Here is a 21,603-nt window from a genome sequence, read left to right as displayed (position 1 = left end):
AGGCCTTTAAACTTAAGTGTTAGAAATGAGCATGTGGATTTAAAGTAGAGACACATGAAGCTAAATAAAGTTTGAAGTTTTAGAGTTTAGGATATAGAAAAAAAAATAAAAGTAGTTACAGAAGTAAAGAAGGAGTTTGGAATACAGCACTATAGGTTTGTGTGTTACAACATGATTGGCTAAGAAAGTTTACACTGCAGTATGGGTCTATAAGATGAAATACTTAAGGATTGGGCCAAAAATATAACTATCTTTGCTAGCAGTGTTTAATTGGTTAATTACTAAAGTCTTTAAAAGGTCTTGTAACTTTCTGAATGATGCTGTAACAATGTGAGCTGAACTCACCATTCTTAGGTAGAAAATAAAAAAAATAAACTGCATCACTAAAAACGACTCAGAGGTCTTGTCTCAAACTTACTCAAAACTCCCCATAAGTGATTTATCACACTCCCCAAATAGCCACAACAAATCCCACAGTTACAAATCCCTGGAAAGACAGATTGACAGGCAAACAGGACCAAAATGTGGGGACAGAGTCCCCCAGGCCAGCAGACACAGGTCACCCCCAGCACAGCAATCTCACTGCTTTTCCCTACAGAGCTGCTGAAGATGTGAGGTTCATTCTTCATTAAGAACCTGTGGAATGAATTTCAGCTTCATTTCTTCATTAAGAACCTGTGGAATGAATTTCAGCTTCATTTCTTCATTAAGAACCTGTGGAATGACCCATGTGAGTGTGGAGCAGAATTCTGCTGGTCCATCTCCCTGCAGAGAGCAGCACCAGGAGCACCAGGGGCAAACTGGGTCTGTGGGCGCTTCACAGCAGCACAGCCAGAGCACCCACCATCCCAGCCAGAGGGAAAAATGCAATCTGTGGGCACTGAGAAGCCAAAGCCCTTTCCCTGGCACCTTTTATCCCGTTTTTATCCTCTCCAGGACGGCCCCAAAGCACAGCTGGACTCAGAGCCCAACCCCAGGGAATCCACCAGGGCTCTCTGCCAGCACAGGCTTCCCCAGGAGACTCACTCTTAGGGAATTTGTCATTTTCCTCGTCAATGAAACAACATGTTTGAGCTCGTTTGGTTAAATTAGACCATCGAGCAGTAAATTATTTGCAAAGGAAATCAAAATCAGATTGTGGTTCAGCACAAAGAGAGGAAGGTTCGTTAGCAGAACCACTAATGCATCCCCACCAGAAGCACTTTAAAGACAGTCCTGGACAGCTCTTAAATTGCAGCATCAAGAATTAATGACCAATTCACCTTGGCATGGACAAACCTCCTAAAAGGCCCAAAGTTTTGCAAAATTGCCATTACAGAGTGCTCAGGGGACACCCAATTCTAGGAATCAGCTCTCCCCCTTTCCCTGACACCACAAACTTTCCAGGACTCACATCCCCTTCCTTTTTAAATCTCTTTTAAAAGGATCTCCCAACTCTCCCACATCTTTTGAGCAATGAACCCTCCAGAAATATCATGCTGGATATTACATGGGACAAGGGGAGCTGGAAGGAGACAGGAACTTCCCAAACCCCACTCAGAAATTCTGAGAGGTGGCTCAGTCCCACTGTGTCTCCATTTCCCATGGGAAAAATCCCCCAGGCAGTGGCCTGTGGCTCATTCAGCCAAAATCAGCAAGGCAGGAGTAAAGCCATCCTTCCCCTGGAGACACAGGAATGTGTGTGTGGCTTCTTGGAGGTGGAACAACCCAAAACTCAGCTGGGGCAGGTGGATGGGAACTGCCCCACACGAGGGTGGGAGCCCTTGGTGGGGATCCCACGGAACACCCACTTTCACAAGGACTGATGCAGGAATTTGGCACTGCCTGCTGTAAAACCACAGAATCCCCAAATCCCTGAGGCTGAAAAAGTTCTCCAAGACCATCGAGTGCAGCTTGTGACCAATGAGCCAGCCCAGAGTGCTGAGTGCCCAGACATTCCTTGGACATCTCCAGGGATGGGGACTCCAAACCTCCCCGAGCAGCCCCTCCAATGCCTGACCACCCTTTCCATGAAGAAATCTAAGTTTTCATCCCACTGCCTACCAGACATGAACTCCATGTTCTTGCTTAGTTCCTCACCTGTTATGTGACTGTAGCTAAGGCAGTTCCTTGTTTTCTCCCTGTGCTCGGCTCAGATTTCTCCTTTTAGACCACAAAACCTGTTGAATTGTTACTGCCTGTAAAGCCCATCATCCCTGGGCCTTTCAGCACAGCCCTCACAGCAGTGAGGTGTCAGAATTCCAGTCTGCTCATGGATTATATGACAGTTCTGAGATCCACCATTCCCCTGTGTACCCTCTAAAATCCTGAGTAAATCTCTACTTGGTCTTGTCAATAGAAAGGAAAGCCCAAAAGCCAAGAAGTGTTTGGCAATTTAAACCCTCTTTTAGTTCTCCATTCTGCTGCTGACATATTAAAACTCCATTTCAAAATGGCTGCAAGCTCTTAAAACATTTTCTGGATCTGGGCCAAGAACATCCTTAAGAGCTTTTAAGATGTGCTGAAGCAAAGCTCAAAACTCAGAGGAAGGTGATACCTGGAAAAAGGTATTTTGCAGTCAGTTTAAAAGATGGTTTTGTCTGCTGGGACTTCCCAAAGCTTCCCTTTGTTAGAGCTGTGAAAAAACTCCATCCTCTTTAGTTTCCATCAAGTTCATCAGGACTCATCAAAACCTTCTTCATAAAGGAAGGTTTCATAAAAATCAATCTGCAAAAATGATGACTGTGCTTGGGAGAGCAACAGAAGCAACTGGGGGATGGCAAGAATCGTTCCAGCTCCATCAAGATTTAAAACATTCCTGCTTCCTGCAGGTTTGCCACTGAGCAGTTCTGCAATGGCTGGGGAGGGAGGGGGAGTGGGCAGGAGATTTCAGAAGCAAACAGCTTTAGGAACAGCCTCAGAACATATGGGAGCACACTCCTGCAGCAGTGACACGACGTGGAGCAGGGGAGAGCGGCAACTTCCTGGTGACACCCTGAGTGAGCCACTGGGGCTCCTGGAAAAGGAATTGACAGCAAACTCAGGCACCCTGTGGGCTGAACAATTACAGACACAATCAGTCCTGAGAGCAGCCCTGGGGAGAAGGGTTTGAGGTGCCTCAGGAACCCCCTGAGCCTGGGCTGAGCCCCAGCAGGGGAGGGGGGATGACCCTGCCTGCAGAGCTGCCCTGGCAGGATGTGGAGCTGCTGGAGAGAGTTCCTAATTTTTAAGTTTTATTGACCTCGCAATCTCTATGTGCAAGGAAATCCACTCTGCCTCTGGGCCAGAAATAATTCTCCACCTTTTCCCCCATCACGAGTGGGCTGCAGTTGTTCAGGAGATGGGAGCAGATTCCACACTTGGCATTCCCAGCTCTGCATGCCTGGATCCACAGCACCAACAGCTCCATCACACTCTGCCTTCCCTCCAACACCTGGAGAGGACTGCAGAACACGACTGCCAGGGAATCCAATCTCTTTTCCTCACTCTTTCCCTTCCACATTAACTTTTCCTGCTCCTTTGAAGTCAACTGGTGAGACAGAGTGCAAGAAAAAACACCATTAAGCACTCAAGGCCTGGGAAAGGCAACGAGACACTGGAAATAAGAATAAAAATCTGATTTTTGGGATGGTTCTGACTCTTTCCTCTGTTTTGGTGGCTTCACTGAAATGCAAACCCAGGAATGGTGTCGTGACCTTGCAGAGTCACCACGGGCCAAGGCTCCTGAGGCACATCCCAGAGCCAGACGTGCCTCCCGCAGCTGGTCCCTCACATCCCTGTGATTTTCCTGGGCCAAGGTGACATTCTGGACCCACAGGGCCCATTTCCAAACCTGGCATGTGACTTGACAAAGCTGCAAGTCACTCCCTTGGCACGAAGGCTCCGGAGAGATCCTCAGGTGCTTCTGTGGCACCATGGGTGACCTCGGACCAGCCCAGCCTCAGACCTCACGTGTGTGTGGACAGGCTTCCTTTTCCCACTGAAATCCATCCACCCAAACTTATCCTCAGCTCACAGAATGTCCAGGGACCTTCTGCTGCCTCATCACTGCAGCCTTTGCAGAAGCAGGAGCACCTTCACCTCATCCTGCAGCAGGGATGGAATTTGAGGGAGTTGGAAATGGAAGGTGCTCGAGGAGCAAGGCCCCAACCTGGCAAACACCACGTGCAGAGGGAAAATCAGAAGGGAAGAGAGGTGTAGAAGATGGGAAAACATCCAAAATGGAAATCCTGGCTGTAGGAATGAAAGTGGAAGATGTCCCTGATGTCTTAATAAACACTGAAGGATTTAAGGCCATGAGGCTGCTCTGCTCCCAAGGCTGGGGCTGCTCACACAGGGTTTTTCCTGAATTTTCTTTGCACATGTGAACAAAGAAGTTCATGTATCTGCCTTCTGGATATATTAATTGATAAATTAATATATTAATTGATATATTAAACCCAAATTGTTTTGGGTTTCCATAATAAAAATGGGTAACTATTGCTCCTACCCTGTGCTTCAGGCCAGGAACTGGAAGGCCACTACACATTGTAAAACAAGAAATCATGAAAAAATTCTTTCTGGTCCTTACACAGAGACAAAAAGGAGCTAAAGCTGCTCCCAAACCTGCTGCCTGTGAGCAAAGGGATTCCAGATTCTCCTCAGAATAATAATTTACCCCTCACTTCAAGACACTCGGGGGATAGAGTGTGCCCAGAGCTGGGAACAAGCTGAACTTGATCCTGGAGCTCTTTTCCAGCTTCAAGGATTCTGGGATTCTCTGACTCCCATATTGCAAAATGAAACTGAGCAGAGGAAAGAGCAGCACCTTGGACAAAACCACTGCTGGGCTACAAAGCCAGGACTTGTGACTCCCTGTGCCACGGTTCTGTTTCCAGGTCACACTGTTTCTCCTCTAAATATCAGTTTACAGGTGCTGGGAGGTTCAGCTGCTCTGTTAAAATGCAGTTTCAGTTTCCTTAGACAAACCAAGATCACTGTGTCCTCCTGCAGGGAAAAGCAACCAGCTGATTTGTCCCTGTGCACGCTGCAAAAGCAAAGACCTGTGATGCAAAGCCTTCTGGAGAGGGAGGGGGAAAAAAAAAAATCTTGGAAAACTTCCCGTGATTCAAGCAGATTCGTAATTCCTGATGATTCAGAGAAGGGCCTTTTTTAATGGCCTTAAAAAAAAAAAATTCTTTGTGGAAAGTCACTGAGTATTGGAAGCAGCAAGGAGCACTAAGGCAAGGCCATGCTGAGATGGACACGACAGGAGGGAGCAGAGGATTCAGGGCTTGTGGGGAGAGCCAGACCCTGCTCGAGCTCAGCAGGGCTGGGGGGCTTTGCTCCCATCTCCAGAACCTTCCCTGCATCTCAGCCTGCCAAGGATTCCACACGGCGCTCCCAGAGATGTGACAGATGCCTTCAGAGAGGGGAATGCAGCTCATTTCTTCCTCTAAAAATGAAAGGTTTATTAATAGCCTTGTGTTGGGAGGCAAACGTGGAGATGGATGCAGCAGGAGGGATAACGGGGTTCCCGTTTGTGCCTCCTCTTTGGGGTGGAATGTTGAGAACTACGGAGCTCTGCCCACTGCCCCTTCAGCACTGCCCCCTCCTTCAGCCAGAAAAAACCATGAATCAGCCCAATTCTCCCACTGACACCACCCCTCCAACTCACAGACACAGAGAGGCTGCAAAACTCTGGCAGCGGGATCACAGACATTTCCTAACTCCTCTGTGTGGGAAAAGGGGTCAAGAGACCTTGGGAGTTCTCTTGGGAGGTGGGCAGGCCCTGGCACAGGGTGCCCAGAGAAGTTGTGGGTGCCCCTGGATCCGTGGAAGTGTCCAAGGCCAGGCTGGACAGGGCTTGGAGCACCCTGGGACAGTGCAAAGTGCCCCTGTCCCTGGCAGGGGTGGCACTGGATGAGCTTTAAGGTCCCTCCCAACCCAAATCCTGTAATTCCATGACCTGCTCTCACCAGAGCCAGATTGATTTAATACAGAGAAAACATTTGTTTAATAAATAGAGTATTCCTGAGGATAACTGAGCTGCCTTGCTCCCACAGCAGCTCCTGGAGGAGCACATCAGCAAGACACAGATCCCCAAATTTCACAGCCCTGTTCTGAGTCAGAACCTGCCCTCAGCACTCTGGACACAAGAATTAATTGACGCAAACAACCATTAAATTAATCAGTGTGAACACAGTAAAGAAGGGTCAGTTACTCTCATCACTCCCCAAATTCAGCCGATTTCATGTGAATGATGCCCTGCCAGTCTCAGAGTCACTTCTGAGCTTGGCACAAACGTCTGTCCCACAAAAACTCATCCAACATTGGTCACCCATGACACGGATTCCACATGCAGCCAGCTCTGAACAGCCACATCACAGCTCCTGTCACCCACACAGATCAATCTGCAGCTCCCCCAGACGCACAGCTGAGCCTCAGTTGAGATGGTGACTGTCTCAGCTGCCTCAATTACACTTGTATAAAGAAAGCAATGAAATTAAACACTGAAGAACCTCAGTTTTGCTTCCAATAAAATCAGTGACCATGCTCCTCATTCCCTCCCCTTCATCCCCAGCAGAGTTTGCCAACCATCTCCTCATGACACCATTTCTTCAAACACCTCAGCACCCATAAATGCTTCCTCCCACATCACCTTAGACAAATAAAAATTAAGATGAAAGCAAGTTAATTAGTCTCCTTTTTTGCCATGATTCTGTGTCCCAGTGCTTCGTAACCATCAACTTCAGACTGAATTCCATGCAAGTGATGAAATACACACTGAAACCCTTACAGTTACCCCTCGATTAAATTCTTCTTATTGCCCTGATGGTTAAAATTGGCACATTAGCACAACTTGAACTATTTTTAGTTTCCAAACTTGCTCTCTTAACTCCATCCTTCAAGACTGAGGTGATAGAAGCGATCATATCACCTCTATTAAACCTCACAGAAAAATATATAAGAAAACAAAACAACCAAACAATCCCCATCCAAGACTCCCTCTTTTTTTTCTTCTGTTTAAACCCATACCCAAACCTGTAATTTCCCAAGGAAAAAAAAAAAAAAAAAAGGCACTTTAGCAACTCCTTCCTTGCAGACTCACTTTCTGGGTCATATAATAAGGGTCAAAGTCCTCCAGTGGCACAGCAACCAGCCCTTTTGGGATGTCCCCGTAGATGAAAGGCAAATTCTTGCCCGCCTCGAGGTCACTGTTTGGTTTTGGTTTGCTGTCCTCATCGTCGTCCCGGTGGCTGCTGTCCTGCTTGGAGCGCTGCTTCTTCTTCAGCTCCGCGATGTGTTTCTCGATGTTGGCCAGCGACTCCGGAGTGAAGGGTTTAAAACTCTCGGGGCCTGGTGGTGCGAGCAGCCGCGCTGCCATCTTTTCATCCTGCAGCAGCTTCTTTAGAGATGTTGCACCCCGGGCAGGTCAGCTCTGCGGGGAGAAAAACACGGGCACGAGGTCAGGACAGCACGGGGAGAGCCACGGGGGCCCTGCTCTTCACATCCCCACGAGGTGATGCCTTGAGGGGTTCCTGGGACAGAGCTACACAGAGTTAAAGAATAAAGTAGGCATTTATTAAAAGGATGTCCTCAATGGATGCACCTTGGGCAGCACAAGAACCTGGCCGTGGCTCTTGTTGTCCACCCAAGATGGCTCTTGGCTCACTGTCCACCCAAGATGGACAATGGTCACAACTTTTTCATACAATTATAAATTTTTATTTATATTTTTCGGACCCTGAGGCTACAGGCAGTGCCTTGAGAGGCTCCTAAAACAGAGCTAGACAGAATTAAAAAACAAAGTAGGGGTTTTTTAAAAGGATAGCCTCAATGAATGAACCTTGGGCAGCACAAGAGCCTGGCTCCACCCAAGATGGACACCCAGTCATCAGTTTTCACACTTTTATAAGTTTTGGTCCATGTCTACATTGGATTAATTGTCCAATTCCAGCTCCAGGTTATGAACTCCCATCCTCCCAGATTGCTCTCCTCCATTCCCTGCTGTTCACACTTTTCGGGCCTGAAGCTGCAGCTCTGTCCTTGGTTCTGGGGCTGGAAAAGGATTGTTTTGTGTGACTGAGGTGTAAGGAGAACTTACCAAAACACTTTATATGAAGTTCAGAGTTATATACCAATGCAGTACAGAATCTGGAAAATATGAAAGCTAAAACTGAAGGCATCAGAGGGAGGAGCAGACTGCTGGTTTCATCCCCAAAATGAGCTCCAGGCGTGTGCACACCAAGGCTGGGCACAGCTGCACCCATCTGTCACTGCCCAAGGTGCCACCTCAATGAGTTCCACAAGCAAGAAGCAGCTTGTAGGATCTCCCCAGCCCCACTGGTGGCTACCCCAACTTGGGCCCTCCTGAACACAAACTACTTTAGAAAAAAACATTCTGAAAAGCAACTTCATCCTCAAAGCCACTATTTTCCTGCAAAAATAATTTGACCAGTCACTGCTCTCAGGAAAACCGATTTTTAGACAAAATTCCAAGCCAGATCAAGTTGGTCCAGGGTACCAGCACATTCCTCACTCTGCTAACAAGGTGTTTAGCAAAGCACTCCCTGGTACACACAGGAGGAACCTGGGGCTGGGTTTACAACAGCACCAATGTGAGCACTCCCAAAAAACACCTTGATGCCCTATCAGGTGTTCCTGCAGTTATGAGAAGTTCCCTAATGACTTCACCAAGTCCAAGAAGAATTCTGAGTGCTCTTTAGGTAGGGCCAAGCCCTCACCAGGCTTGCCTGCCTCACCTGCTCATGAGCACATCACAGCTCTGCATCAGGAAGTCAAATGTCACCCTTTCATTTTACAGAATTTTATAAAGAAACACCTCCCTGGGAGGGTGCTGAGGCACAGGTCATCCAGAGAAGCTGGGGCTGCCCCTGGATCCCTGGAAGTGTCCCAGGCCAGGCTGGACAGGGCTTGGGGCAACCTGGGCTAGTGGGAGGTGTCCCTGCCATGGCAGGGGTGGGACTGGATGGGCTTTAAGGTCCCTCCCAACCCAAACCATTCCATAATTCTATCAATTATGAGGGTTTCTATTAATCTGAGGCCATAAAAAATGAAATAATTTAAAAAATACTTCCATCAAGCACAACAGTGATTCCTGAAAGTTCAATTCCTCTGATTATTTGGGTTAGACACAGGGTCTTGTTGGCATCAGACACACCACAAACGACAAAAGCAAAGGGAGGGCTGCAGGGCACAGGTGAGGACAAGCTCCCAGAGCCTCCAGCCTGCCTTGGCAGGGTTTGCCCCATCCCTCCACGGAGCCCCTTGCTCTCCTCCACCCACTGCCACGAGCAGCAGAGCTCGAGGAAGTTGGTTCCCCCGAATGCAGCCGCCCACCAGCGCTCTGCAGCTCTGCTCCTCCTGGCAGGCCCAGAACCAGCAGCAGGAATAGCAGGAATACCTTGCATTTCTGAGCTGCTGCTACTTCATCGGGCTGTTCTCACTCCAGAAGAGGCCAAGGGAGGAGAGGAATGACAGAAACCCTGCACTGATGCAACAGCACTGCAGTGCTGCAGGCTGGAAGAGAACCCAGCCCCGACACGGTGCTTGGGGAGGGACACAAACACCAAATCCAAGAGGAAAGGCACAAAAACCGTGAGGATATGGCGCAAAAACCATGAGGATATGGAACAAAAAGCCATGAGGATATGGTACAAAACCCATGAGGAGATGGCACAAAAATTGTGAGGATATGGCACAAAACCCATGAGGATATGGCGCAAAAAAACATGAGGATATGGCACAAAAAACCATGAGGATATGGCACAAAAACCGTGAGGATATGGCACAAAAACCATGAGGATATGGCACAAAACCCATGAGGAGATGGCACAAAACCCACGAGGAGAAGGCACAAAAATTGTGAGGATATGGCACAAAACCCGTGAAGATATGGCACAAAAACCGTGAGGATATGGCACAAAAAAACATGAGGATATGGCACAAAAAACCATGAGGATATGGCACAAAAAACCATGAGGATATGGCACAAAAACCCATGAGGATATGGCACAAAAAACCATGAGGATATGGCACAAAACCCGTGGATATGGCACAAAACCCACGAGGAGATGGCACAAAAATCGTGAGGATATGGCACAAAACCCATGAGGATATGGCACAAAAACCGTGAGGATATGGCACAGAATGAATCCCAGAGCTGCCTGGAATAAGGTCCCTCAAGCAAGGAAAAAGATAACCAGTAAGGTCAGATCTTTTAAGGCAACACAAACACAGCATCCAAATAAATATTAAAGATCTGGAGAAAAGAATGACTTTGAGATTCTTTGGAAACTATGACACAAATTGTTAAAATTCAGCTATTTCAGCACCCCCAGCCTGCCCAGGCCATGAGGATTGTGCTGAATTCACATGGGAGGAGTTCAGGGAAGCCAAAACAGAGAACCACAACTCTCTGGAGTGCAGTGGGCTTCAGGAATAAATAAAACCCAATAAACAACTGAGTCCTTGGTAAGAATACCTGGAGATCCCAGCATTTCAAAGCTGGAACACTCAGTGCAAATCACTCTGAGGGACCTCAGGTTATCCCTTGCAACTGCTGTGACAACCTTTTGCACCCCGATCCACACATCAGTCTGAAGCTGCACCACACACGTAGGGCTCAAATGCTGTTTCCAGCTCAGGTTTTATTTGGAGATCCAAAAAAACCTGGAATACAGATCTCCCTCCTTATGTAATTCCAGAGAGCAGCGAGGCCAGGATTCTCTTCTTATAAACCTGACTGGGTATTTCTAGAGCAATAACAGTAAAGACTCAAAAAAGATGGCAAGAAGGGGAGAGAAGAGCCAGTATGTTGGTCACATTATCTCTCAGACATCACCAAATGGCCTGCTGATATTAAGGAAAATTAATTTATTCTATTCTTGCAGCATTTGCATGCATTTAATTACCAAATTTCCCACATACTGTGAAACTATAGAGCAGCATTGGGGATGTGGTCTAATTGAATGGCACAGATAAATATGTAAGGCCTGAATTTAGAAACCAAAGTAGCTCAGGGACACAGCATAAAAAAGGGAAAAAATGAAGGCATGAAGGAATTTGTGCAAAATTACACAACCCACAACTGGAGGCACCAACTCAGCTGACTGCCCATTTAAAGGAAAAAACACAACCAAACCCAACAAGCCAACACCACTCCCCAAATCTGGTTCACAGCTGCACATGGCAGCAGCTCCTCCACGTTTTGGCATTTTGAAATTATTTACAGGGCTGTTTCTTCTGTACTATTAACACATAACAGAGACCTGAGGGTCTCTCTCGGGGGAGCCAGGAATTCATCCTGGGAGCTTGGATTTGGGTGCACACAACACACACATTGCTCAGATGCCAAAGATTTTCCACCAGAAACTGCTGCACTGAGGTGCCCAGTTGCTAAGACTTAATTATTTTTTCTAAATGTTCCCAGCAGTCCATTTACTGGTACATTATGAAATATTCCAATAAATTATTCAAGCTGATCATCAAAATAAATTAAAAAACACTTTTGAGGCAATTTCCTTGCCTTAATACACTTCTTCCTTTATTAATTACCACGAGTCAGCCATTCACAGAGTGTCTTTGAGACAGAGAGACCTTCTGGGTGAATTTTTATATAACCCACATGGACACATGTGCCTCTTGATTCCAAGGTGAGGATGGAGGCAGGAAGGAAAACATGGTGTAGATGAACAGCACCCTGAAATCCTGCTGCAGGAGAGCCTAAAAAGCTCCAAGCAAACCCAAAATATCCACCCATGGGGAAATCCACAGCTGGAAGTGGCCTTCAGCCTCCAACCCCTCCCTGCAGTGAGTTCTGTGTCTGGAATTTAATCTATGGAAATAGTCAGTGTTTAATTACCAAATTTCTGTGACCAGCAGCAGTGGAGGAGAGACCTTCCCTTTAGGAAAGCTCTCATGGCATGTTTGATGCTACAAAGTGGAAGAGAAAGGAAATATTTCCACTCCCAAGCAGCATTTATTGCTTGGTGTTTCCCCACCCTGTGCAAAACCTTGTGGAAGTTCCCAGTGCTTGGCTCAACAAGAGAGGTCAAGGGACAGGGCAGGGAAATGCTCATGGTCTTCAAATGGCCGTGGAAGGCCTGAACTTGGACACACACACCTCTAAAGGTAAAATAAATGAACAGAAATGTACAGAGGAAAGAGAAGAAGCAACCAAGAGCAACAGAAAAATATTAGAATCATCAAATGGTTGAATGGTTTGGGTTTGAAGGGGCCTTAAAGCTCATTCTGTTCCACTCCTGCCATGGGCAGGGGCATCTTCTACTACCCCAGGTTGCTCCAAGCCCTGTCTAGCCTGGCCACACAGAAAACATTATTAATTAACCACACTTTAGTGAAGACCGACTAAAGACTGATTCCTGCAGGGTCCTCACTCCCTCCCAGCAGCTGTGTGGCTTCAGTAACATCCCTCAGTAAGTTACAAGAATCAGAACTAGTTAATCCTAGTTAATTAATTAACCCCCAGTTCCCTATTCTGTCCTTACTCAAGGCCAACTTGTGTTTATCTCCAAATTCACACAGAACTTGGAGGTTCACAAACGAAACAACCTGAAGTGCTTCAACTTCCCCCTTTTAAATTCAAACTTCTGAACAAAGAACTGTTCAAAATAGCTTTTGTGCAAGAGTTCAGCCACTAACCCAAATTTAATTCCTTGTTCGGTTCGTTCAGCCCATCCATGACCCATAAAACAGGAGTCAGGGAATGGTTATTTCACACTATAATTTTGGGGGAATTAATTTCTTGTTGCGGAGCACTCAGATGGTTTGAGTACAAAGGGGACAAATATGAAAGGGGGGAGAATAAGCAACCCCTTTCTAGTGATCTGTTAAACATTTCTGACGTGTGCTGGAACACAACCCAGGTTTCCCTGTGGAGAGACACTTTTCTTCCCTCCTAATCACCCCCTGACTATCTGGTCAGACAAACTGACACTAATGTCAGTTATTCTTGGTTGTCTTGACATCACCATCCTGCCACTGATTTCGCTCAACAGACCAGAAATTGGGAACACCACTGGAATGGCCACATGTGCCATCCACCCTCCTGCTTCCAGGGCATTTTCCCACCTGGGTGACAGAGATCTCACACTGAGGAGCAGCTGAGGAGGCTCAGCCTGGAGAAAATCCCCCCTGAGCCTCCCTTTCTCACTCCCCACAACTCCCTGCTCCCTTCTCCAGCAATGAAGGGTTTATTTCCACAACTTTAAGACCACTTGTGTAGCTATCCCTGTAACTTTAGCACCACTACCTGGACAATTCAGCAGTACTCAACAAACATTCCTCCCCAAATCACCTCTCAGCAGACTTCATTATAAACTCCTCACACTTTCTGGCTCGGGCAGAAGTACAAGAAGCATGGAATGGGACTTTCTGAAGGCAGCAAGATCTCTGAATTTTGAAATGCTCTGTTCAGGAAGGATCAAATCCCAGCTTTGGCTGCTCGTTCTCCTCAAAATCTCCCATTTCTGGAGTGCTCCATCAGGCAGGAATAACAGTTACAGGACAAGGCCAAGGCAAGGGAAGGCAGAAGTTGCTCTAAATTTGGAACAGCATTTCAAGACAGAATCCCAGAGTCACTGAGGTTGGAAAAGCCCTCCAAGTTCATCGAGTCCGTCCTGAGACCAATCCCCACTTTGTCACCCAGCCCAGAGCACTCAGTGCCATGTCCAGGGGATGGGGACTCCACAGTCTCTGGACAGCTCCTTCCAATGCCTGACCACTCTTTCTGTGAAGAAACCCCTCCTGAAAAGGATAGAGTTTTGCCTAAGCCAGAAGAACACGTGAAGTGTTAAAAGCCAGCCTGGAACCTGAGCTAATGTCAGGGAGGTTTTATAATACACTCCTGCAGCAGGAAGCCACTTCTTCCCTACTTGTATTCTCCACCTCTGCACAGAAATAGGATAATGAGGCACAAGAAATAGGATAATGAGGCACAAGAAATCGGATAATGAGGCACAAGAGGGGCTGTCCAAGCATTCCTGAACCCCACCAGATTCCAGCCAACGTCCCACCAGGACCAGCTCTCCACCCCACCATCACCAACACGAGCCATCACACGCCTTTCCTCTCTGTGGTTCCTGAAATTACTCCCCCTGTGCTTGTTCCCAGCTCATTTTTGTTGTTTCACTGCTCCAGCCCTAACCCAGCCCATTGCTCTGAACTCAACAATAAATTATTGATCCCAGCGTATCGCCGATGTCAATGGAGCTGCAGCAGCTCGGGGGAAGGCGATCGATGCTGAAGGGCCACCATGTGACAGCAGGAGCCCAAGGGCCACACAGCCTCAGGGCCAGCACTCAGCCATTGAAAAACAGCAGCTCTCCATCGAGATGGAAACCCAGACCAGTCATTTAACAAAAAACACACTCGGGCAGCCCCACCACCAACACAGACACGGCACCAAACGGGAGGAAGATGATGCTGTGATTTATGGTTTGAAGCTACTTCATTTCCATTCAATGCTGACTTTGTTTCTGCCTTATTGAACAGAATGAAGGCACAGCCATGCTCCATTTCCTGAGGCACGTGATTGCTCGCCCTCTTGCCTATTAGAAACCTCCTCCCACCAAAAAGCCACAGGATTATAATTGCTCCACTGAGCAGTACAGTATCTATACCATGATCTACATCTAAGCCATACATACAAGCTTATATAACTGATCAAATTATCTGTGATGGCTCCAGGTCCTCCACCCTGAGTGAACGACACTGCAGAAGCACCCAAACGTGTTAAAATGACCAAAGAAACCTTCAGTCACGTTGTTAGCTTTATATAAAACACCAAAGTGAAGAACAGGGACTTTCTAAACACAAAAAACGGTGAAAAACCCGAGCACTGGAGCTCTGGGAGGCCTTAGGACAGACCCAGCAGGGAAAGGTCCCAACGGAGTGAAGGGGCTTGTTACTCCTAAAGGCACCAACTCCCCAAGCCCAGAGCTATGCAGAGACCCTAAACAGCTTCACCAACTTGATGTGGCTGCCCCTGAAGAGATCGGAAGGGCGGTGACGGCCCCAGGGGACAGTAATGGGCACAGGGAGTGTCCCATGGGCTCCTCCAGCCTCGCCCACACCTCCTGCCCCCGGGCACCGCTGGAGGAGCCGACCCCAGAGCTTCCCGAACCTCCATCACCGACACAGGAGAACAGGACCATTTCCAGGCCCCATCTCTCCAAAGCAGGGCTGCCCTGGAAAACCACCACGGTGACGCTTTCCTCCCTTTCCGCCTCTAAAGGCGGCGGCAGGAGGGGGACAGGGACCCCGCGCCCCCCACCCCGTTCCTCACAATTAAAGCTTCCCGGTGTGAAAAGAGGACGTCCCGGTCACGGCTCCCGGTGCGGGTGGAATGCTGCAGTGTGCCAGGGCCGGGTTACCCGTCAATACTCGGCAAAAACACAACGGGGAGCCGCGAAACCCGCCCCACCTTCGCGGCCCCTCGGGGGGCTCCCGCCGACCGCTGCGACACGGCACGGAGGGGACGAGGATGATCCTCGCACACCTGGGATCACCCTCCAGAATTCAGCTCGGGGGCCCGAGGGTCCGCATGCAGCTGCTGCCCCTCGCACACGCTCCCCTTGCCAGACTTTCCGACTTCACCCCGGATCATCCGCAGCCGCTGCCGTGGAGCACCTCCCGGCGTCCCCACCCCCACATCAGCTGGGCATCAGTTTGCACCAGAACGCAGGGGGAGGGGAGGAAGACACCCAGATTTTTTAATAGAAAAACCTCGTGAATGTGCAATTCCCTCCCAGCAGGAAGGGAAAAAATAATATAAACCAAATCTGCCCTCGCCATCCCACCCCTCAAAAAAAAATCAGTGGCGGAAGGAAAGAGGGAAGGAAGATGCACAACCACGATGCTGACCCAACATCTGTGTCAGCTGGAACACCAAGACTGCCCCAAGCATCCCCCTGCCCGCCTCTCCTCACAAAAAAAACCCCTCCTGACCTCCAAAATCCCCCCTCCCCGGGCAGGGGAAGCTCTGCATGGCGAGCGGTGGGAGCAGGGGGTGGTGGAGGGACAGAGCAGCGCTGCAGCGAGGGCCGAGGGGGAAGGGACACCGAGGAGAACTCGGGCTCTCCTTTCCTACAATGCACAGAGCACGGCCCCGAATTTGGGGCGTGGGAGGAGGGTCCCGTGGGCCCCCCAAGCTGTGGGGTGGAGGCACGGATGCAGGGAGGGATGCAGGGAGGGATGCAGGAACAGACGGAAGGATGGAAGGACGGGGCCCAGACGGGGCTCCGGGTCCAGGGTGGGCGCAGGGGGCGGCTGCCCCTTCCCAGAGCCAGCCCGCCGGCCGGGGGACGCTGATGCCGGGCCCGGCACCGTCCCCCCCACTCCCGCAGGGCCGGGGGCCCCGGGCTGCAGCGGACGGACCCTCCCGGGCCGGGACAGCGGCTGCCGGAGCCCCGCGGGCAGAGCTGAGCGGGCACAGAGCCGGCCCCCGACCCCCTTCCCTGGGCGCGGGGTGCCCGGGCATCCCTCCACCCAGGGGATGCTGAGAAGGGGCAAGGCTCCGGGACCCTCCTCACGCGGCGGATTTGGGGCTGGGGGCTCCCCAGGCCCTCCACCCCGCACCGCCCCACAACCCGCCTCCGGTGTCCCCGGGGCTCTCCGGGCCGCGCTCTGCGGCAGAGCCCCCGGGGGAGGTGTGCCAAGGGCTACGGGGGGATGGATCTAGCAGGACAGCAAGCGAGGGGAGCTGCGGCTGGAGCCCGCGGGGGTCTCGGGGGCTGCGACTCACCGTGTCGGGCGGGCTCAGCGCGGCCCCGGCGCGGCGCTGCCGGACTGCGGCGCGGGGGGAGCTGCGGGAGGGACTGCGGGTGTCGCCATCTTGGTGCGCTCCCGGCGCTCCCCCCGCCCGGCCGGCCCGGCCCCCGCCCGCCCCGCGCGCGCCGCCGGGGGGCGCTCCGCAGGCACCGGGGGGCGGGGGGAGCGGGGAACCCCGGGCCCGGCCCGCCGTCGTCACCATCATCATCGTCAGCAGCGTCCGTCCGTGTGCCCACCGGCACATCAGCATCCCTGTGCCCATCACCTGCATCCCTGTGCCCATCACCATCATCAGTGTCCGTGTGTCCATCACCATCATCACCATCATCATCGTCAGCAGCGTCCGTCCGTGTGCCCACCGGCACATCAGCATCCCTGTGCCCATCACCAGCATCCCTGTGCGCATCACCTGCATCCCTGTGTCCATCACCTGCATCCCTGTGCCCATCACCATCACCAGCATCCCTGTGCCCATCACCATCAGCATCCCTGTGCCCATCACCATCATCACCAGCATCATCGTCAGCAGCGTCCGTCCATGTGCCCACCGGCACATCAGCATCCCTGTGCCCATCACCTACATCAGCATCCCTGTGCCCATCACCATCATCAGCAGCAGCATCCCTGTGCCCATCACCAGCATCCCTGTGCCCATCACCTGCATCCCTGTGTCCATCACCTGCATCCCTGTGCCCATCACCATCACCAGCATCCCTGTGCCCATCACCAGCATCCCTGTGTGCATCACCTGCATCCCTGTGTCCATCACCATCACCATCATCAGCGTCTGTGTGTCCACCCTCACCATCAGCATCCCTCTGCCCTTCATCACCATCCCTGTGCCCATCGCCATCATCATCATCCCTGTGCCCATCACCATCAGCAGTATCTGTGTGTCCATCATCATAATCATCATCCCTGTGCCAATCAGCAGCATCCCTATGCCCATCACCAACACCATCATCATCATTAGTGTCCATCGTCATCATCATCATCCCTGTGTCCACCAAGGTCATCCCTGTGTCCATCACCATCATCATTGTCATCCCCGTGTCCATTACTGCCCGTATTTGGTGCACCACGGAGTAATTAAAGGTTGGACTCCATCTTGGAGGTCTTTTCCATAAACGATTCTGTGATTCCCACTGTTCAATCTGTTTGTAGCTGCCACAAGGTGGAGGCATGAAAATACAACAGAGATCATTAATGAAGCACCCAATTACTGCCGGCTTTAATTTGCTTTATTGCCACCAGAGGGAAGCGGAGACACACTGGTGGCTTTCCCAGGAAAGCAAAACTCCAGCGCACCCCCAGCAGAACTGTTCCAAGCTCATTAGGGACCACTCATCCCAAGGTTATTAGGGACCTTGGATTCTCCTGGACCCGGAGCAGAGCTGTCACCTGTTAATGGCTGATCCACGCTGCCAGCAAATCCTTTGGAAAACTGTTGACTGCAGAGCTGACAAAGTCTTCTAGAATGTGTTCACGGAGTGGTCAGTGTTGATTCGACCCAAATAAAAACCCAAACTCCACCAGCTGCATGCAGAACTAATGAATTAATAAATTGTTTTATCTCTGTCCATGATTCCCATCAGCCTGGAAGATCACTGGGAGCCGTTCTCACCCACCAAAAGATTTAAGGTGTCCTCGAACTGCAAAGGCTTAAAACTGCTGTTCAGAGAGAGCACAGAGCTGCTGAGCAAACCCAGCAGCTCCCAGGAGCTGGAAAAACAACTCCCTAACAACTCTGAACTGAAACATTAATCAAACCCCTGACAAAATTCCTGCAGAGATCCAGAGCTTGGCTGAGCTCCGAGGGCAGCACAGGCTGCTTTAAGAAATGTGACTGTACCCGGAACTGAAGGAGGGCACTTGCAGAACTTTGCCTGGGGTTACACATGAAGTTGTGCTGCCCAGCTTGGGAACAAACTGGCAGCTCCTCCCCTGGACTCTGGTCACTGCTTGGCTGCAGCTGCACTGTTCAGTCCTCGCCTGTGACCGGACTGAGAAATCAGCTGGAGAAAAGCGTCCTCCAGAGCAACCCAAGCAGCTGAATGTACTCGGAGAGGACAGGAATGCAGCTCTGACTGGGCTCCCGAGCTCTGCCTCACAGGAGAAGTTCTGCTCTGCGTGGATCCTCTGCCCAGGCTGAAAATGGCAGAGGCCGCTGCGAGCGTCCTCGTGCTCCGTGCCGGCCTGGCACTGCTCGCCTGGCCCGTCTACCTGCTGTCCTTCCTGGGCATCTGGGAGCCTTTCTGCAAGAAGGTCTTCTTTCCTTTCATCTTAGAAAGGATTTGTGCATTTCACGAGAAGAAATCCAAGAAGCACAAGCAGGAGCTGTTCCGCAATCTGCCTGAATTCAGGGGCCCCTCTGGGGAGCTGCGGCTGCTGGAGATCGGCACCGGCAGCGGCGCCAACTTCCAGTTCTACCCACCGGGCTGCAAAGTCACTTGCACCGACATCAACCCCAACTTCCAGGAGGGCCTCGCCAGAAACATGAAGAAGAACCAGCACCTGCACTACGAGCAGTTCCTGGTGGCCGCGGGAGAGGACCTGCGGCAGGTGCCCAGCGCCTCGGTGGACGCCGTGGTTTGCACCCTGGTGCTGTGCTCCGTGCACAGCGTCAGCAGCACCCTGAGGGAAGTGCTCCGGGTGCTCCGGCCGGTGAGTACCCGCAAAAAAAACTGGTATTGCCCTTCATGTCTGCTCTAGAGGTACCATGAGCAAGGAAAGGGGGAAAAAACTAAAAACAACCTCAAAAAATCTCAAAAAAAACCACAACCCCCCCCAAAACAAAACAGACAAACAAAAAACAAGTGAAAAAGAGTTGTTTGAGCTTAAAACCCAGACCAAAAAAAGGTTAAAAATAGTTGGTTTGAGCTTAAAATCCAGACCAAAGAAAAAAGTGAAAAATAGTTGGTTTGCGCTTAAAACTCAGACCAAAAATTAAAAAAAAAAAAACCAAAAAACCAAAACCAAACAAACAAAAAAAAAAACAACCAAAAAAAAACAAACAACCAAGTGAAAAATAGTTGATTTGAGCTTAAAACACACTTTCAGCCTTTAAAGTGGCATTTTCATAGAACCATGGAATGGTCTCGGTTGAGAGGGACCTTGAAGATCATTTAATTCCAAAAAAACCAGTCATGTTAAGAACTGACTGAAACAAAACCACAACAAACTATTGCTGAAATAAAAGAGGAATCAAATAAGTCAGTCCTTTGTGCTTTTTGAATGGGCATTTTGAATCTCTGGACGTTTCCTTCTTTCATTAATTCCAGATAACAGAGGGAAGGGAAAAAGGAAAGGGAAAAGGGAAGGGAGGGGGAAGTGGGAGCCACTTGGTCTGACCCCCACACCCGCTGTAAGAAGACTCTGTGTTCCCAGGGAGGAGCTTTCTATTTCTTGGAGCACGTGGCTGCTGAGCATTCCAGCTGGACGTATTTTTGGCAGCAAGTCTGTTACCCGACTTGGAAACTCGTCTTTGCTGGATGCTGCCTCACGAGAGAGCTGTGGAAGAATCTGGAAGAGGCAAAATTCTCCGAGCTGAAGATACAACACATCAGCGTGGCGTTACCCTGGATGCCCATCGAGCCGCACATCGTGGGGTATGGGGTGAAGTAACCCCTGTCCTGCCTCCTGCCCCCCAAAATTCCTCACCGTGACCCACACACCCTGCACGGGCTCCTCTACGTGTGCCCATATCAGTAACACAGCGAAGGACTTAAATCAGAAACCGAACTGCCAGGTGAGAAGAGAGGGTCAGTTTCCTGAGTGTCTCTGAATCACACAATCAACAAAGCTGGAAAAGCCCTTTTGGATCACAGTCCAACGGTTCACTCAGCACCAGCACCATGTTCACCACTAAACCATGTCCCCAGGTGCCACATCCACGTGGTTTTTGAACACTTCCAGGGATGGGCACTCCACCACCACCCTCAGCAGCCTGTGCTGGGCCTGACAGCCCTTTCCATGAAGAAATCTTTCCTCTTATCTAATTAAACCTTCCCTGGTATACCTTGAGGGTGTTTCCTTCCTGACGCTCCGACACTGCTGACCCTGCCTTGCTAGACCCCAGTGCAGCCAGGGCAACAAAAACTAGCCTGGGAAGCAGAAAATAAATGTATTAATGGAAGAGGGCTGCTGTTTGTGCCTGGTTGACTCTGGAACAGGGATCCTCCAGGTGCTCCCCAGCTGGCATGTATGTCACTGGGGCTCCATGGCACCTGCTGCCCCCTCCCCACACTCCCTCACGGCGGCTCCACCTGATGGAACCTGAACCCCCAAACCTGATCCTTGGCCCAGCTGAGGGTGGGACCCCCTGACCCTCTGCCCAGGAGAGGGTGGGACCCCTTGACCCTTTTTTCAGGGTGAAGGTGGGACCCCTGACCCTCTGCCCAGGAGAAGGTGGGACCCCTTGACCCTCTGCCCAGGTGAGGGTGGGACCCTGACCCTTTTTTCAGGGTGAGGGTGGGACCCCCTGACCCTCTGCCCAGGTGAGGGTGGGACCCCCTGACCCTTTTTTCAGGGTGAGGGTGGGACCCCCTGACCCTCTGCCCAGGTGAGGGTGGGACCCCTGACCCTTTTTTCAGGGTGAGGGCGAACCCCTCGCCCCCTTCCCCGGCTGAGGGCTCCCTGCCGGCGGTCGCTGAGGGCAGGCCGGCCCCTCCCGTCCCTCACCGGCTCCTCCGTCCGCGCTCCCGCGCCGTCCCCGCCGCCCCAACGGCCCGGCGGCGGTGCCGGTGCCGGTGCCGGTGCCCAGGCCGGCCGTTCCCCGCGGGGTTCCCCGCGAGGCTCCCCTCACGCCCCGCAGCCATCTTCGGCCCTCGC

At 50.7% G+C, this 21,603-nt stretch overlaps 2 protein-coding genes across 6 annotated transcripts in view; one reads left to right on the top strand and one right to left on the bottom strand.

Annotated features, from left to right (window-relative positions):
• SCN8A (sodium voltage-gated channel alpha subunit 8) overlaps positions 1-21,473 on the bottom strand; it is a 65,105-nt gene extending 43,632 nt beyond the window's left edge. For 3 of the 5 annotated variants that reach the window (XR_010351276.1, XM_064400937.1, XM_064400938.1), the window contains exons 1-2: positions 16,748-16,885; positions 7,070-7,399 (exon numbers count right to left, since the gene is read on the bottom strand). Coding sequence is in view for 3 of the 5 variants with exons in the window: in XM_064400937.1 (XP_064257007.1) it covers positions 7,070-7,345 (276 nt within the window). In the remaining 2 variants the exon portion in view is untranslated. Of the gene's footprint in view, positions 1-7,069; positions 7,400-16,747; positions 16,886-21,453 lie in introns of those variants that run through there. The other 2 variants (XM_064400939.1, XM_064400940.1) reach the window with 2 other exon arrangements.
• TMT1A (thiol methyltransferase 1A) lies at positions 18,628-20,908 on the top strand. Its single transcript, XM_064400947.1, has 2 exons — positions 18,628-19,437; positions 20,161-20,908. Exons 1-2 carry the CDS (start codon positions 18,928-18,930, stop codon positions 20,395-20,397), a joined length of 747 nt encoding a protein of 248 aa, XP_064257017.1. The 5' UTR covers positions 18,628-18,927; the 3' UTR covers positions 20,398-20,908.
• Positions 21,474-21,603: the final 130 nt, after the last annotated feature.

The sequence above is a fragment of the Passer domesticus genome, chromosome 31 (assembly GCF_036417665.1).
Source record: "Passer domesticus isolate bPasDom1 chromosome 31, bPasDom1.hap1, whole genome shotgun sequence".
Classification (NCBI taxonomy): Eukaryota; Metazoa; Chordata; class Aves; order Passeriformes; family Passeridae; genus Passer; species Passer domesticus.
Note: the sequence above shows the minus strand (reverse complement) of the source record. Positions and strands in the feature narration are given on the sequence as shown.

Coding starts and splice junctions, on each gene's coding strand:
- TMT1A (XM_064400947.1), top strand. CDS start 18,928: ATGGCAGAGGCCGCTGCGAGCGTCCTCGTGCTCCGTGCCGGCCTGGCA. Junction 19,438..20,160: donor TGCTCCGGGTGCTCCGGCCG/GTGAGTACCCGC, acceptor CTGTGTTCCCAG/GGAGGAGCTTTCTATTTCTT.